The sequence below is a fragment of the Spea bombifrons genome, chromosome 1, assembly GCF_027358695.1.
Source record: "Spea bombifrons isolate aSpeBom1 chromosome 1, aSpeBom1.2.pri, whole genome shotgun sequence".
In the NCBI taxonomy this organism is placed as follows: domain Eukaryota; kingdom Metazoa; phylum Chordata; class Amphibia; order Anura; family Pelobatidae; genus Spea; species Spea bombifrons.
In genome coordinates this window covers 2,308,681-2,324,711 of record NC_071087.1, presented here as the reverse complement: position 1 = coordinate 2,324,711, position 16,031 = coordinate 2,308,681, and the positions used below count along the sequence as shown (strand labels likewise).

General features: G+C 41.6%; 1 protein-coding gene across 1 annotated transcript; it reads left to right on the top strand.

Moving 5' to 3' along the window:
- Positions 1 to 5,295: 5,295 nt before the first annotated feature.
- On the top strand, positions 5,296 to 15,512 carry LOC128467826 (vomeronasal type-2 receptor 26-like). The gene is made up of 5 exons (XM_053449561.1): positions 5,296 to 5,334; positions 7,472 to 8,173; positions 9,712 to 9,933; positions 13,343 to 13,466; positions 14,608 to 15,512. Exons 1-5 carry the CDS (start codon positions 5,296 to 5,298, stop codon positions 15,510 to 15,512), a joined length of 1,992 nt encoding a protein of 663 aa, XP_053305536.1.
- Positions 15,513 to 16,031: the final 519 nt, after the last annotated feature.

Genomic DNA, 16,031 nt, shown 5'->3' with positions numbered 1-16,031 from the left:
GATTAAACGGAGCAGGGGCTCTTAAATAATTAGGCGTAACTTGAAGGGCAGCAGTTGGTAAAGGATGGTGGAGTATAGATTGCAGCGGGCCTTCCAAGTTTCTCTTTCTCCTTCCTTGTAGCCTCCTTGCTGAACTGACTTGTTAACCTCTTTATTAGTGGCAATTAGATGGAAAGCGGAGCACAGAGAAAGTGATCTCCTGACATCGTAAATATAATTTAACTTTCTGACTTTTCACAGACCTAATCCTCAGTTCTACAGACATCTCTTGGCTTTCGTTTACGCCGTTGATGAGATAAACAGTAATTCATATATTTTGCCCAATGTGAGTCTGGGATACCATGTCCTTGATTCCTGTGGACATGTGAACAAGGCTGTAGAGAATGTGTTGCACATACTATCTGGACCCATTAAAACCATCCCTAATTACTCATGTAGGAAACATAGCAATCTGATTGGAGTTATTGGCGACCTGTCTTCACAAACATCCTTACACATTGCGAACATAATGAATTTATACGGATTCCCTCAGGTAGGAGATATTTCTCGTTTTAGGATTGTGCGTTCATACAAAATAAGTCACAGCTTTTCCCTGTGAAACGGGGGTAGTTCCTGTATTTGTCAATGTGTTTCGTCACCAAGTAACACAGAGAGCCCCAGAGGTGCATGTTTCATGTAAAGAAATCAAGACACAGTAAGCTGTTGGTTTGAGGAATCATGTTGAACTGTGTAACTTCATCCAGGTTGGAACAGGAAAACAGGAAGTACAAGGAAATGTAATATTACCATAAACATGCATAATAACTCCATAACATCTCCCATTTGTTGCATTCAATCCAGAATTTGCAAGCAATTAACCGAAAACAGATCCTGAACAGTCTAAAACATAACATACTGTGTTACTGGTAGATACGCTACAGATTGAGTCTATCTGGTGGTCTTGAAACTCGACCGCTACGCAGGGTCACAGGGATTTTTCCTGGGGGAAGCTGTTCAGCTCCAAAAGATGTTGATAAGGGGCTGCCATTGTTCCTGGCTGATGTGTTTGGCACAGAAGAACATACTGGTACATGTGGCTGCATTATGTCATCCTCATTGTATCCTTCTGATATGACAGCAGTATTGTCTCTGCCTTGCTTACGTGGTCCAGTAGGACTAGTGGCATTGAGCGCCTCGGTAGGGTCCCGTGCAGGATGTTCATAGGTTTGTTCGGTGAGTTGTTCAGCCACTCGCAGGTCAATTCGAGTGCGGCAGTAGAGACTGCCTTCCACATCCACAAGATATGAGCGAGGAGCAACCCTCTGGACACTGGGTACGCTCATATCTTGTGGATGTGGAAGGCAGTCTCTACTGCCGCACTCGAATTGACCTTCATACGGATTGGTCTCCAACACTTAATTCAGGTAAGTCTTTGGCAGAGAAATCGTATGTCAGCTTGGAGATCTGTTTCCTCCGTCGCAGTTTCTCCAGTACACCTGTTACCACACAAGGTTCAAGTAATTTGTTAGCAACTGGCAATGAAGTCTTCAGTCTCCTTGACATCAAGCGCTGTGCAGGACTACTGTCCATGCCTTCGGTTGGGGTGTTCCTCCAACGTAGAATGGCTTTCCATGGGTCATTTCCATCATACTTGGCCTTCTTGCAAAGATTCTTTACTTTCTTTACAGCTGATTCCGCTTTGCCGTTAGCTTGCGGGTGCCGTGGGGAAGAGGTAAGATGCTCAAACATCCTCGAGAGTTGGCATGATGTAGTGGGATCTACACATATTCTTAGCTTATCAGGCTCCTTTACAATCACCATGTTACTTATCCAATCAGTTGGTTCAGTCAGTGGTGCAATATGTCCATCAGCCTCATACCGGTCGATTTGTGCCTTAACTGCCTGCTTAATGGCTATCGGCACATTGCGTGGTGCACATTGGACTGGAGGGACACTCACGTCAAGGTCAAAATTAACTTCCCCTGGTACAGATTCTACAGGTCCAGTAAAAACATCACTAAATTCCTGTAATAGCAGTTGTTTTGTCAAGGGCCCTTTGAATTGATTGTCCATCACATTGAGCTCTGCAGGGATGGAGAAATGTATCAGCCCTAGACGCTCACAGGTTGAGCCAGATAACAGTGGCTTTTGGCAGGCTTCCACAATTTCAAACTCTAGCTTGTGCCTCAGTCCACGTATGAAACAATCAGTCTTAGAGTCCTAGAGATTTTATAAGGTCACCTGAGTATAACTTTAGTCTGGTGTCACTTGGCAGTAGACTTGGTGCTAACTTTTTTGTCTCTCAAGCACATCACATCACATGTTGCTCCTGAATCAAGCTGGCAGGATTGGGGCTTATTATTTAAATTTAAAGTGACAAACCATTTCTTTCCTCTGGTTTGCACAGCGCCGATCAATTCACTGTTGTATATCATTTCAGCCGCGCGTGGTTCTTCCTCATATGCAGATGAATTCTCCATGGTGTGTAACTTTCCTATTGATGGCTGTCTTTTACTTGCCAAACTTTAGCAAAATGATTTGTTCTTCCACAAGACCTACAAGACTTCCCATAAGCTGGACACTGCTCTTTAATTCTTTGATGCAGAGTCCCACAATATTTGCACGCTGTAGGGTCGGCAGCATTTGTGCTAAACAGGCGGCGTTGTTGCTGCGGTTTGCTTATGTGGTGTCGCTGCATTGCAATATTTATGCTGGCGGTCTGCTGTCTGTCCTGGTCCATAACTTTCATAGGCCTGTCACTGAGCTCCGCTGTACGGCACGTTTCAATGGCTGTGTTTAAAGTTAAGTCACGTTCTCTTAGGAGACGCCTGCGCGTGCTCTCACTAGCTATACCGAGAACAATTCTGTCCCTTATTAATTCATCCCTTAGTGTACCATATTCCCAAATTGCTGCCCTTTCTCTCAAGCGTGTAACAAAGTTATCAAGAGATTCTCCCTCTTCTTGTTTGCAGCATCCAAACACATACCTTTCATATATGACATTTTTAGCAGGTTTGAAATAAACTTCCAGTGCATCTAAAATTGCTGTAACATTCTCTTGCTGCCCTACTGTGAGGTTCAGATTGTGCTTATACACAGGCCTACATTCACTGCCCATGATTCTCCTCAGAGTTGCTGCTTGCACTGCTGCAGATTTCTCATTCAACCCCGTAGCCAGGGAATAAATTCAGCTCTGAAAGTATCCCAATCAGTGCTCCAATCCCCACTGATTCTCATGCCCTCGGGTATGCAATTCATGGCTGCCCTGTTTAAGCCTCTGAGCTCTCAAATGTCAGAAAATCCACAAAGCACAGTCTTAGGTTGTAATTCACAAACCTGTGCGGTATCTCAAAGCTGCTGTGCTCCAAACAAGAGGCTGAGTTCTGAATCTAGCCACTTCTGACACCATGTTTCATGTAAAGAAATCAAGACACTGTAAGCTGTTGGTTTGAGGAATCATGTTGAACTGTATGAAAACATCCAGGTCAGAGGTTGGAACCGGAAAACAGGAAGTACAAGGCAATGCAATATTACCATAAACAAACAGTCACAGTATTTGTATAATAACGCCATAACAGTGCAGGCAGAGTATATGAGAGGCTAAATGCACAATGGGAACCCAGGCCCAGGGAAAGTGAATTCTTTAACCATTACATTTTAGGTTTGAGCAGATGGAAATTTTTAGATAATGTTGATTGCTTCCATTTCTTTGGATTCTTCTGTGAAACTCCTTTGCAAATTTAAGTCCAGTTGAATTCAAAGTCAAATGCACAAAAGCTTTAAGTCCTTCAGGATGGAGGAAATAATACCTTCTTTCAGAAAGTCCCTTAAAGGGACAGTTTAATATCCCTGATATACCATCAAATAAGAATACATTTTAAATAATCTGTTAGTACTTTAACATGCATTATTCACAAAAAACCAAACTTACCTGACCTAATAGTTGTGGCCCTGTTGCTGCAGCTGCCGTCCTCTTCTGTGGTCAAACATTTCTCTTCATTGCTTGGCTGTGAATCGATACTTTGGGTGCACTTAGTGTTAGTTAGTTGTTCTTGTGTTAGAATTGTTCTGCCTGCCCTGACCTTTTGCCCTTGGTTACTGCGTCTTAGTTTTCAAAGCCCACGCGGTCACTCCATATAAAATGTTAAAAATCGGTGGAAAAGGGGTTTTTGCAATTGTCTGCATTTCCAGACTGGCCCCTTTATTATAGATTGTTAAAGATTGTAAGATTGCTATGCAATTTTTATGACATGGTCATGCCCATTACAACCCTCACCAAGAAAGTTAGAAACCTGTAGGAATGGCCTGAAGAAAAATAAAGAAACAGTAAAGTCTTAGTTCTGCATCAGTTCTGAGAAATCCCGATCCATTGGGACTATTCGTTCTTGAGGTTGAGGTTCTTGAGGTTGCTTCTGATAAGTTTTGTCAGAGAGATCCCAACTCCATTCGTGTCCGTCCCTGTTCTTATTTTCTACTGAGAAGAATTAGGAACGTATTGGCAGTGAACGTTTTGGTATAATTTTTTAATAGGGTCTGGAACATCAATAAAACTCCTCATCTGTACTTTACCTCCGATAAAACATCCAGTCCAGTTTTCCTAAATGTTAAGACTGATACTCTTTCCAGACCCTCTGTGGCATCTCCAGCTTTCATATTTAGGGAGGGCAATTATAAAACGCTACATATACACTAATATATATATATATATATATATATATATTGTGTGTATATATCAGGGGGTGACAAATCCTAGGTCAGGAGCTTCCAACGTTTTGTGACAGGGAACAGGCAATAGACTTATTCAAAAGGGCTGAGGTTCCCCTGCAGCAGCCAGCACCAATACAGAGGCAGAGGAGGGACTATCTTGCCATCTACCATCTCTCTCATCCTCCCAGCCACTCCCCCCGAGTGTCTCTGTCTTGACACGCCCCTTCCTTTCCGTTCATGGCCTGCTTCCGCTCGTCTGGCCCGCCCCGTTTTGCATCTTCTGGAAGTGAGGTTCGGCAGGTCAATGTACAAGAGAGAGCTTTACTAGGGCTGCAACTAACGATTATTTTCATAATCGATAAGTTGGTTTTTTTTTGTTTGTTTTTTATTAATCAGATAAAAAAAAAGAAATTTTTTGTTTATTTAAAATAATTTTATGAATAAATTGGGAATAAAAAAAACTGAGAAAAATAATTTCTTGTTTTTATGCACATCTGAGCCCAAGCTTGCCACACTGCCTCCCAGATAAGCTTTATCCCCCCCATATATGACACTCTGCCCCACCAAATATGCCTTATACCAGGGCTCCACTGTGACTCCACAGTCACCATGGCGACTGAGAATTTTGTCCTGGCACCTAGGTCAGGGGTATCTTAGGTGCAGCCCGCCGGACTTCAATGTGCGGCTCGCGTGAGCAAGGCTGGACTGGCCCTTCTCACGGTGCAGCACGGTGTGTGCAAGCCGGCCGCCTAATAAAATTAAAGCGGCCGGCGTGCACACACGGCAGTTTTACCACCTCACACCATGCTGCTGAGTGGCAGTGCCTCAGTGAGGCTCTTTGTCCCGCCCCTTTCAAGACTTGACGCTCAAGGGGGCGGAGTCACAGAATAGTTCCTCGTGACGGGGAGAGGATCGTCACGTCGGAAGAGATCGGGGAAAAAGAAATGCCAAAATGTAAGTATTTAAAAAAAAATTGGGGTTCCAGGAAAGTGGACCTATATTTAAGGGAGAGGGGGGGATTCCCTTGGGACATCATTAATTTTTGTAGCTGGGTCCTAGATTCAAAACAAATTTGTCAAGCCCTACACATATACATATATATATGCGTTAGACATGCATTTTTAACTACATAATATGTACTTTGAAGTAAAGACAACTGAACTGGCAGTTAGTTTTCATTCTTTAATATTAGACCCTGTTGCCAATATATTTTATATTGAAAAAATTGGACCCCAAGAAAGCATTTCCTTGGGCCCTGCTCCACGCTTCCTAGCATGCAATCAATCCATCTGCTCCCACACCAAAAAAAAAAATTTGCTACACTGACTGCAGATTAGGGGAAGACTGTCAGTGTAGTCTTCCCTCCTTCTGACCTTCCCGTGACATTGAGAGGTCCTCTCCCCCATAATCATCCACAGAGTCCCTTTGTCCCCTCATTCGCTGAGCCATACCTCTCTTTTACTTACTCCCTGTTCAGGTATAGATCAAATAAACAACACATGGAAAAAGCACTTGCACGTGTAGATCAACTGAATAAGTCATACAAACACTTTATTTGCAGGTATACAATAATAATGTATGGAAACATAGCATAGCAGGTATAGATCAACCCATTAACACACAAACCCAGCAATGCAAGTATAGATCACCTGGAATTCACATAAAACTCAACATGAAAGTTATAGATCAAATAAACAATACATGGAAACAGCACTGCAGGTATTGATCAACTGAATAAGACATACAAACCCTGTATTTGTAGGTAAACATAAATAATGTATGGAAACATAGCATAGCAGATATAGATCAACAGAATAACACATAAACCCAGCTTTTCAGGTATAGATCAATTGGAATTCACATAAAAACTCAGCTTTAAAGGTATAGATAAACCCCCCTACATTACAGGCATAGGTCAAAGGATGCACACCCCAAAGCCAGCCCTGGCATCCACATTCCCCACATAGAACCTGTCCAGCACCCAGATAACACACACATAGGACTTGCCATCTCTGTCCCCAAGCAGCCCAACATGAGTCAACTTTGTCCCCAAACAGCCCGCCCTGTGCCATCCTTATCCCATAACCACCCTGCCTGTGCCATATTGGTCCCCAAGGCTAAAACACCCTGCTTGTGCCATCTTTGCCTTTCCACAAATCAATTGTACATCTATGATACACACAAACACTTTTATAGTCACTAATTCATACTTTCATTCACACAATCATTTATTTTCTCACTTTCACACAAATTATTTACACATATTCATTAATGAATTCTCACAACTTCATTAATTCTCTCCCTCATTCACAAAAATCATCCACACATTAATTCATACTTTCACTCATTCACACAATTCATACACACACAAATTCATACTCTCATTCATTCACACAATTCATACACACATTAATTCATTTATTCTCTTACTCATTCACACAATGCATCCACACGTTAATTCATTATGTCACTCATTCTGACTCTTTATTTCAATATTACTACTACCTTTTTTTCTCACTATCAACCCCCCTCTCTCCCCCTTTCTCACTATTTACCCCCTTTCTCACTATCTACCCCCTCTCTCCCCCTTTCTCACTATCTACCCCCTCTCCCCCTTTCTTACACAATAAAACACAATATAAAATATTACCGGGTCACGGTATCACGAACTGGACACATTCTACCACCATAGGTGGTTTTCCTTTTATCATTTTATAATATTACAGTGAGATGTCTTTTTTCCTTTTCATCTTGTTTCATTTTGCCTGTTTATCTATATTTTTAGATCAGCTACGGAGCAACAGATCCGGTTCTATCCAACAAAAGTTTGTATCCAAATTTCTATCGGACCCTTCAGAATGACCAGGCCCAGTTTGATGCCATTGTAAAGTTACTTAAATATTTTGGTTGGAACTGGGTGGGTATCATTGCCTCGGATGATGACAGCGGAGAAACGCAGCGTCGGGAGCTGGAGAAAATGGCTGCCATCCATGGAATATGTATCGAGTTCTCCCTACAGTTACCTCCCAATAAATACTATAAACATATAGAGGTTATAAATAGAAACAGACGTATTATTAACAGAGCAACCTCGCAGATTGTGATACTCTGCGGCACAGCATCGTACCGCTCCATGTATTTGTTCACGGATGAAAGTGGAGACATTCGCCAAAAGACTTTTATAATCCCTGCCAGCTGGAATGTTATCATTTACAATAGCAGTGTGTCTTCCAGTCCATTTAATGGTAGTCTGGTATTTACACGTCCTGATAAAGTGATTCCTAGTCTTCAGAATTTTCTAGAAAACGTCAGTCCATCAAATCGACCCAATGACATTCTACTGGAAGATATACGGGCATATTACTTTAACTGCTTAACATCAAATCCAGTCTGGAATGGAATAATACAAAACTACTTCAAAACCGGTTACAGAAATTGTAGCACGACGGAGGGAATCATTAAACTTGGCCGAAAGAACTATGACACTGTTAGATTTGGAACCACGTATCACGTATACAAAGCAGTTTACGCCATGGCTTCTTCTTTGCACAAAATGCAATTGTACATTATCAGGAATCCAGTGAACCCAATACCTGTGCATGAGGTAGTAACCAGATAATAAAAACAGTTTTCATTTAGAAAAGGCTTTTTTAACACTTTTGCTGTGCTCGTGTATAGCTGTAATTTAGTGAACCCACACAAGTTATATATCGGTTTTTTTTTTCGGGAGAAGAAGGGCTTTCTTCAGATACCATTGGTCATATCATCTAATTTCCTAAAAAAAAAATGATGAAAAATTGAAAAAAAAAGTTTTACCTTTTTTTCACACATATTGTACTTTAGGTATGGATTTACAGCTCCTGGTATAACTCACTGTCAAACAACCCAATATGTGTTCAGCAACATCCCCTGAGTACAGTGATACCCGACATGCTTGGGTTTGTTGGGTTGTTTGGGAGGTAAAACGCCCCGTTTGGGAAGAGCACATTCTACCACCATGTCCTCATCAGGACATCTTTGAAGCAGGTCAGCTCAATTTACTCCATCAAGTCATATGTGTTTGAAAACTACACACCCCCGGGTATTTCAAATGATGGTATTTTAACCCTTTCCATGCACTTATTCTGCTACCAGCCTTTGTCAAAATTTGCGGTGGTATTTTTTGTGTGTTTTTCCCCACACACATTGTACTTCAGATGTGAATTTACAGCTCCTGGTATATATCACTTTCACCCCAATATGTGTTCAGCAACATCTCTTGAGTACAGTGATACCCATGTATGGGTTTGTCTGGTTCTTTGGGGCTAAAAGGCCACATTTGGGAAGTGCGCTTTTTTCATCTTGGTCAGTCTGTGCCTATTTTTGGACTTTTCTTTATATTTTGCTGGAACTGGATGGTTCCCCTGATGGTGACATGACTGTATAATTTTTAAATGTTACCACATTTTTTTAAATATTTTTTGGCTATTTAAATGTTTTAAATGTTTTTAATTATTTTGTAAAAATATTTTACTAATCACATTCTGATTATAAAGCTGGGCTCCTTTGACTTGTATTCAACCTGCAGTTTCTGGAGAGAAACTTTTGGAAACTTAAAAAAAAATCTTTCCCAGTGGCGCTTGTGACTGCTCTCCATTAAACCCCCTAAACTCTTTTAAAACTATATAACATGAAGACCTTCATGAAAGACTACTATATCAACTAAAATAAAGTTTCAAAAAATTGCAAGTTCTCTCACCTGAAGACAATTCAAATACTGAGAGTGCAATTCTCAACTAAGAGCAATCTGCATTTCTGTCTCTAGGGGCGCTGCAGGGAAAAAGGTTTCCGTTTGCGGCTGGGCTCTGTAAGAGGTTACATTTATCTGAAAATTTAGGTTATCTTAATAACCTTTATCTAAATGATTCATATTAATGATCTCCCCCCAACACAGTGTAAAGAGATTTTGCTTAAAATATAGCAATGGCATGAAAACGTACAAAGTATACAAAATATATAATATTCCGAAAACATTAAATGTTACAGCACTTTTTAAGAAGAGTTCACTTCAGAGATCCCACCGGAGAAGAGGTCTACTTTAAAGAAAATGGAGAGATGTCCTCAGTGTATCACGTAAAGAATCAGATTTTTTTACCAAACGGAACCAACATAGAAAAACACGTTGCAATCATTGATCTATCGGCTCCGGAAGGGAAACAGCTCAACATTCGCCAGAGGCTAATAACTTGGAAATACAACACCAAGGAGGTCAGTAGCATTGAGGATGTCGGAATGCTGTCCTTAGACAATGATCCTTTAACTGCTATGTTCACATAAACTGCATTTATTTTACAACAACATGTATCGTTTTCAAAGCTGGCAGGCCTGCCCTATGACCAGTCTGGAAGTCCCATCCATACAGCGGGCTGCCACAGTTTAGGGCTGACCCTGGGGTTACATGATGTAATGTGACCCAGTGTGGTGCTACGACATCAGCAATGAGAAGGAGTGTGCATATATGTGCAAAACGTCAATCACTAATAGCCATCACGGAGCCAACACGCATTAACGCTCACAAAAAGTCCTCTGAAGGATAGTTGAGTGTATGAGAACCGATAAAAGCACAAACTCATTAGCCTACAAGTTGCTAGTATGAGTTGGAACTTGCAAAATTCACCTCATGAACCCAGTAGGTTGCAAGGTGACCTTCCATAAAATAAAAACCATAAGGGGTTGATAATAGCCTCTTCTCCCACCCCATTCGCAGTAGGGTAGTAATAAAATACACCTGGGGGTGTATTGCCATATATACCCCCCTTCACATCCATCCCCTGTTAAAGATCATGATTGGTTAGATATTAATTATTATTATAACAAAAAACACTATGGGAGGCCTGGACCCCAAACCATACCTCCATCCTGGTGGGTGAGGGGCCACACAGTCCACATCGCTAAGGAAATAATTTCACTTACCTTTTCAATGTAGGTCCAGCGGAGATCACCAAAGCCATCAGTCCTCAATTTCAGCCCAAACGAAGGGGCCAAACAAAATATTTTTTTAAAGGCCTGATAAAAAAAGTAAAAAAAAAAAATGCAAAAAAGTAATCTATCAAGAGATAGAAAAAAGGCCCCTAGTTGCACAGTATTACACGAGCATCAGTATTCACTCCTGGGCACCCCCAGTGTTTGGAAGCTGTATTGAATCGTTCGTTGACTTAAATGGGCCCCATAGACCTCAGTGGTGTCCACAGACTTGAATGGGGAGTATACAATGCTGTCATGTTATGTATTAACCATGATATACTTTATAATGTGTAGCCACTGGCAGAGCCGGCCTTAGGTGTTCTGGCGCCCTGTGCGAACTACTCCTCTGGCACCCCCCCTCACTACCCCCCTCTGCCCCTTCAAACTACCCCCCCTCTGCCCCTTCAAACTACCCCCCCCTCTGCCCCATTAAACTACTCCCCCCTCTGCCCCTTCAAACTACCCCCCCTCTGCCCCTTCAAAACTACCCCCCCTCTGCCCCTTCAAACTACAAAAACTTTATTTAACATGGAGGATGTTAAATAAAGTTAAAAAAACAAAAAAAACGATGTTTTAATTTAGGTGCAGAAGGGGTGGCAGCGGACCCCGCGGCGGCGGACGACCCCGCAGCGCCCCCTGGAGTGTGGCGCCCTGTGCGGTCGCACAGGTCGCACACCCCAAAGGCCGGCCTTGGCCACTGGTGTCTCCCACCAGCGGGTTGAGATTTACCGTATTTGCTCGATTATAAGACGAGGTTTTTTTCAGAGCAAATGCTCTGAAAAATACCCCTCGTCTTATAATCGGGGTCGTCTTCTAATCAGACCTCAAATAGAGGTCTGATTAGGAGACTAAGATCCAGATCCCCCGCACCGCTGCAGGGGACCTGGATCCTCCTGTCGTCGCCCCCCCCACACACACACACTTACCGGTGCTTCCGGAGGTGAAGTTGGCAGCGGGGGTTTGTATGCGTCCGTCGCAAATACCTTCCCCGACTGTCAGAGATCATTGTTCCAGAGTTCCTGATCTCTGACAGCCGGGGAAGGTATTTGCGACGGACGCATACAAACCCCCGCTGCCAACTCCACCTCCTTCCGGCTGCCGCGGAATGAGACATCAACCCGCTGCCCCGGCAATACACCAGGAAATTGGAAGCACCGGTAAGTAAGTAAGTGTGTGTGTGTGTGTGTGTGTGTGTGTGTGTGTGTAGGGCATTTCTGGAATGCCTTACACCCCTATATGCCACTCTGGCACTTAGGGGGTTAAAAGGCATATTATGGGGCAGAGTGGCATATAGGGAGGTATAAGGCATTTCAGGAGGCAGAGTGGCGTTAAGGGGGCATTTAATAGTGCACTCTGCCTCCTGAAATGCCTTATACCTCCCTATATGCCACTCTGCCCCATAATATGCCTTTTAACCCCCTAAATGCCAGAGTGGCATATAGGGGTATAAGGCATTTCTGGAGGCAGAGTGCTCTATATAATGCCTTTTAACTCCCTTAATGCCACTCTGCCTCCTGGAATGCCTTATACCTCCCTATATGCCACTCTGCCCCATAATATGCATTTTAACCCCCTAAATGCCAGAATGGGATATAGGGGTATAAGGCATTTCTGGAGGCAGAGTGGCACATAGGGGGTCAAAAGGCATACCATGGGGCACAGTGGCATATAGAGGGTTAAAAGGCATATCATGGGCCACAGTGCCATATTGGTGTGGCAAGCCTGGGGGCAGATGTGCGTAACTGGGGGACAGGTTGGAAAATACAATAGAAAATATAAAAGAAATAAAAACAAAAAAAAAATATTTTTCTCAATCATAGCTTTTATTAAAAAAAATAGTTTACATGAATTAACATTTACTGGTAAAACTTTTTTCCTTTAGGGTCGTCTTATATTCAGGCTTTTTCTTTTTTTCCTAAGTTAATATTCAGATTTTGGGGGGTCGTCTTATAATCAGGGTCGTCTTATAATCGAGCAAATACGGTATTTGGGAATTTATACAAACTATAAATATTGAATATTAGCATATTAGATATATTTTCACCTTTAGATTACAGTCCAGACAAGGAAACTGAAAAAAACAAAAAAAAGTTACACATAAATAGCATACAATGAGCGTACTATAAAATGAAATATAAATGCCCCAAAAAAGACAAGAATTTTCAGTTCTCTGTGATCCTCCTTATAATAGATTACACCAATATGTGATGTAATAGATTAACATTACTTGCCCAATATTCACTGAACCATATGTGATACATTCTAGATACATTTTCTCATTTTTTTAAGGATTCCTTATGCCACCATCCACAACATACACCAGCTAAGAGGCAAATCTTGATGATATAGCACCAGTCACAACATACACAGAGTAGTAGAACGAGTGCCTATGGAGCACAGCACCAGTTACACCCACAACAGCTACCAACATCGTACAATTATTGTAAGACACCCCACCATTTTCCAGCTTCTGTCACAAAAACAAACACAATGGCACACGGGTGATATAAGTATAGTCTGATGGCCTGGCTACAAGTTGTTCGGATCCATACGCAGGGTGCCTTGCGCTACAGGATTGCGACAGAATGAAAACAGGTTGAAATGGGCCTTATTCCTGACATTGTTTCTGCCCATGTAATTTTTGGCATTTCAGGTTCCTTATTCTCGTTGTTCCAAAGACTGTCTTTCTGGATACAGAAGGGTTTTACAAAGGGGAAAGCATATCTGCTGCTTCGACTGCGTCCAGTGCTCAGAGGGAGAGATCTCCAATAAAATAGGTAAAAATACCAAAGATATAATTATTAGTATACAGATTTTCTAGGAAGAGAAACGTATTACAAGGAATAGAGACCAATAATGTAAATAGTATTTTTTGCTCATGAGTAAGACCACAGTATTACCTCCTTTATTGCATCCTCCAACATCTTGGGGCCACTATTGCATAGGAGTATATATTAGACTTGCGCATTCAGATTTATGCAAATGTTACTTTTTAAACAAACAAAAACTAAGCAGAAAGCTCTGAATTTTCATTTGCATTTAGTTTTTTTGTTTTTTTCAAACACTCTCTCACATTCTCATTCACAATCTCTCACGTTCTCATTCACACTCTCTCGCTCTCTCTCAATGTCTCCTTACCGTCTCCGCCAGGTATCCCTGTCTCCTTTCCCACAGCTCTGCTTCTTGTCTTGTCTCTTCTTGTGCTTTTGTCTATGCCCGCTTCTCCATGAAACGCTTCTCGTTCATTATTCTGCCCTCTCAGAGTACTTCTGCAAAAGAGCAGAGCCACAGGGACCGCTTATCCCCTATTCCTCCAGTGGTTCACAGAGAAGCGGACGAAGAAAGAAGAAGCGGTAAGGGAAGAAAATGTGACAGGGACACAAAATGGACAGTGGAGAAAGTAGGGAGACATAGGGAGTGTGAGAAAGAATAGGTGCGTGAAAGAGCAAATGAGGGTGAGTGACAACTATTTTTTTTTCCAAATGTAACAAGCCCTCCGAATTTCATGTGAACCAAAAGGGCAGGAAACAACATTTGTTGTTTGCCCGAAAGCAAATGGACCAAAAACAAAACAAAAAATCGATGTGCACAAGTGTAGTGTATATATTCTCCCATGCAATTATTTCAGAATCTACTGACAGTGGGCACAGATTGGATTATTTTTTGTGTGTGTGTGTTTATTTATTTATTTATTTCCTTTTTCTTGGCTGAAAATGCAGAAGATGTATCTAATATAATGCTTAGAGCCCTGGGTTGAAAATAGATTGAAGGAAAGTGATGTTAGGAATAAGGAAACATAGAAACAAGAGGGGCAAAGAGAAGGGAGACTATTCTGAAATGGAATCTTTGAGAATGTGGTATGTTCATGTTACCATAAATTATGTGGGTTTTTTTAAAATATTTTACTATATTTGATAGACAAGGACTCTTGTCAAAAATGTGCAGATGACCAGTGGCCAAATGAGAAGAAGGACAAATGCGTTAAGAAGCCCACTGAGTTTTTATCATATGATCGGGATCCAGTTGCACTGGTTCTTTGTATAATCTCTGTTACCTTATCTGTCATAACCTTGGTTATCTTGGTTATATTTATTTTGTACCGGGACACCCCCATTGTCAGAGCTAATAATAGGAATCTCAGCTTCCTCCTCCTGGTGTCCATCATCCTGAGCTTCCTCTGTGTGTTTCTGTTCCTCGGTCGTCCTGAGGATGTAACCTGCATGCTGCGACAAACTGCTTTTGGGGTCATCTTCTCAGTAGCTGTGTCTTCTCTGTTGGCCAAGACCATCATGGTCTGCATCGCTTTCAAAGCCACCAAACCCAGCAGCAAATGGAGAAAATATATTGGAGTCAAATTACCCAATTATGTTGTGTTTATCTGTTCATTTATTCAGGTTGTCATTTGCATCTGCTGGTTGTCTATTTCTCCTCCGTACCAGGAAACAAACATTCACTCCTACCCTGGAAAGATCATTATTCAGTGTAATGAGGGGTCAGTGGTTGCTTTTTACACTGTCCTGGGGTACATGGGATTCCTGGCCGCTGTGAGTTTCGTTGTCGCTTTCCTGGCCAGGAAATTACCGGACAGTTTTAATGAAGCCAAGTACATCACCTTCAGCATGCTGATCTTCTGTAACGTCTGGATCTCTTTTATCCCGGCTTATATGAGCGTTTCAGGGAAAAACACAGCGATTGTTGAGATTTTTGCAATATTAGCTTCTAGCTTTGGGATTCTTGGTTGTTTATTTTTTCCTAAATTCTACATTATTCTTCTAAGGCCAGATATGAATTCAAAGAAACACCTGCTAAGATTGGAATGTTAAAAAAAACTGTATTTCAGTAAAATAGAATAATTTATTGTGCTATGTTTATAGTGAAATACACTTTTTAGCCCAGGTAAAATTATAAATACTAAAGGAAGGGTAGGCAATATTCATCCAAGAGAACATCTCCAGAATATTATTGGCTAAAGATAGTATATTTGGCGCAAAGATCTTGATATAGTGGCCATTCAGCTGTTGCTGTCATTTAGAGACTTTGTCAACTCATTGAGTGAGCAAATAAAAGATAATTTTAGGACTTTCTGTCCCCTGTCTAAATTTCCAAAAATGTTATACATGACAGATTTTATCAGTTTATATTTCACCCAGAGTCGGCCCCTACATCAGTCCAAGTGGGTCCATGGGACCCAAGCGACACTTTGACAGGGACTGCAATTTCTTCCAGAATAGATTTGTGGAAAAAGAGAAGCTTTTCTGCACCTCTCTTTTAACGTGAATCTATATATGGAATATTCTTGCCTTTCAGTGCACTTCCCCATGTGGACAGTCTCACCCCTTCCT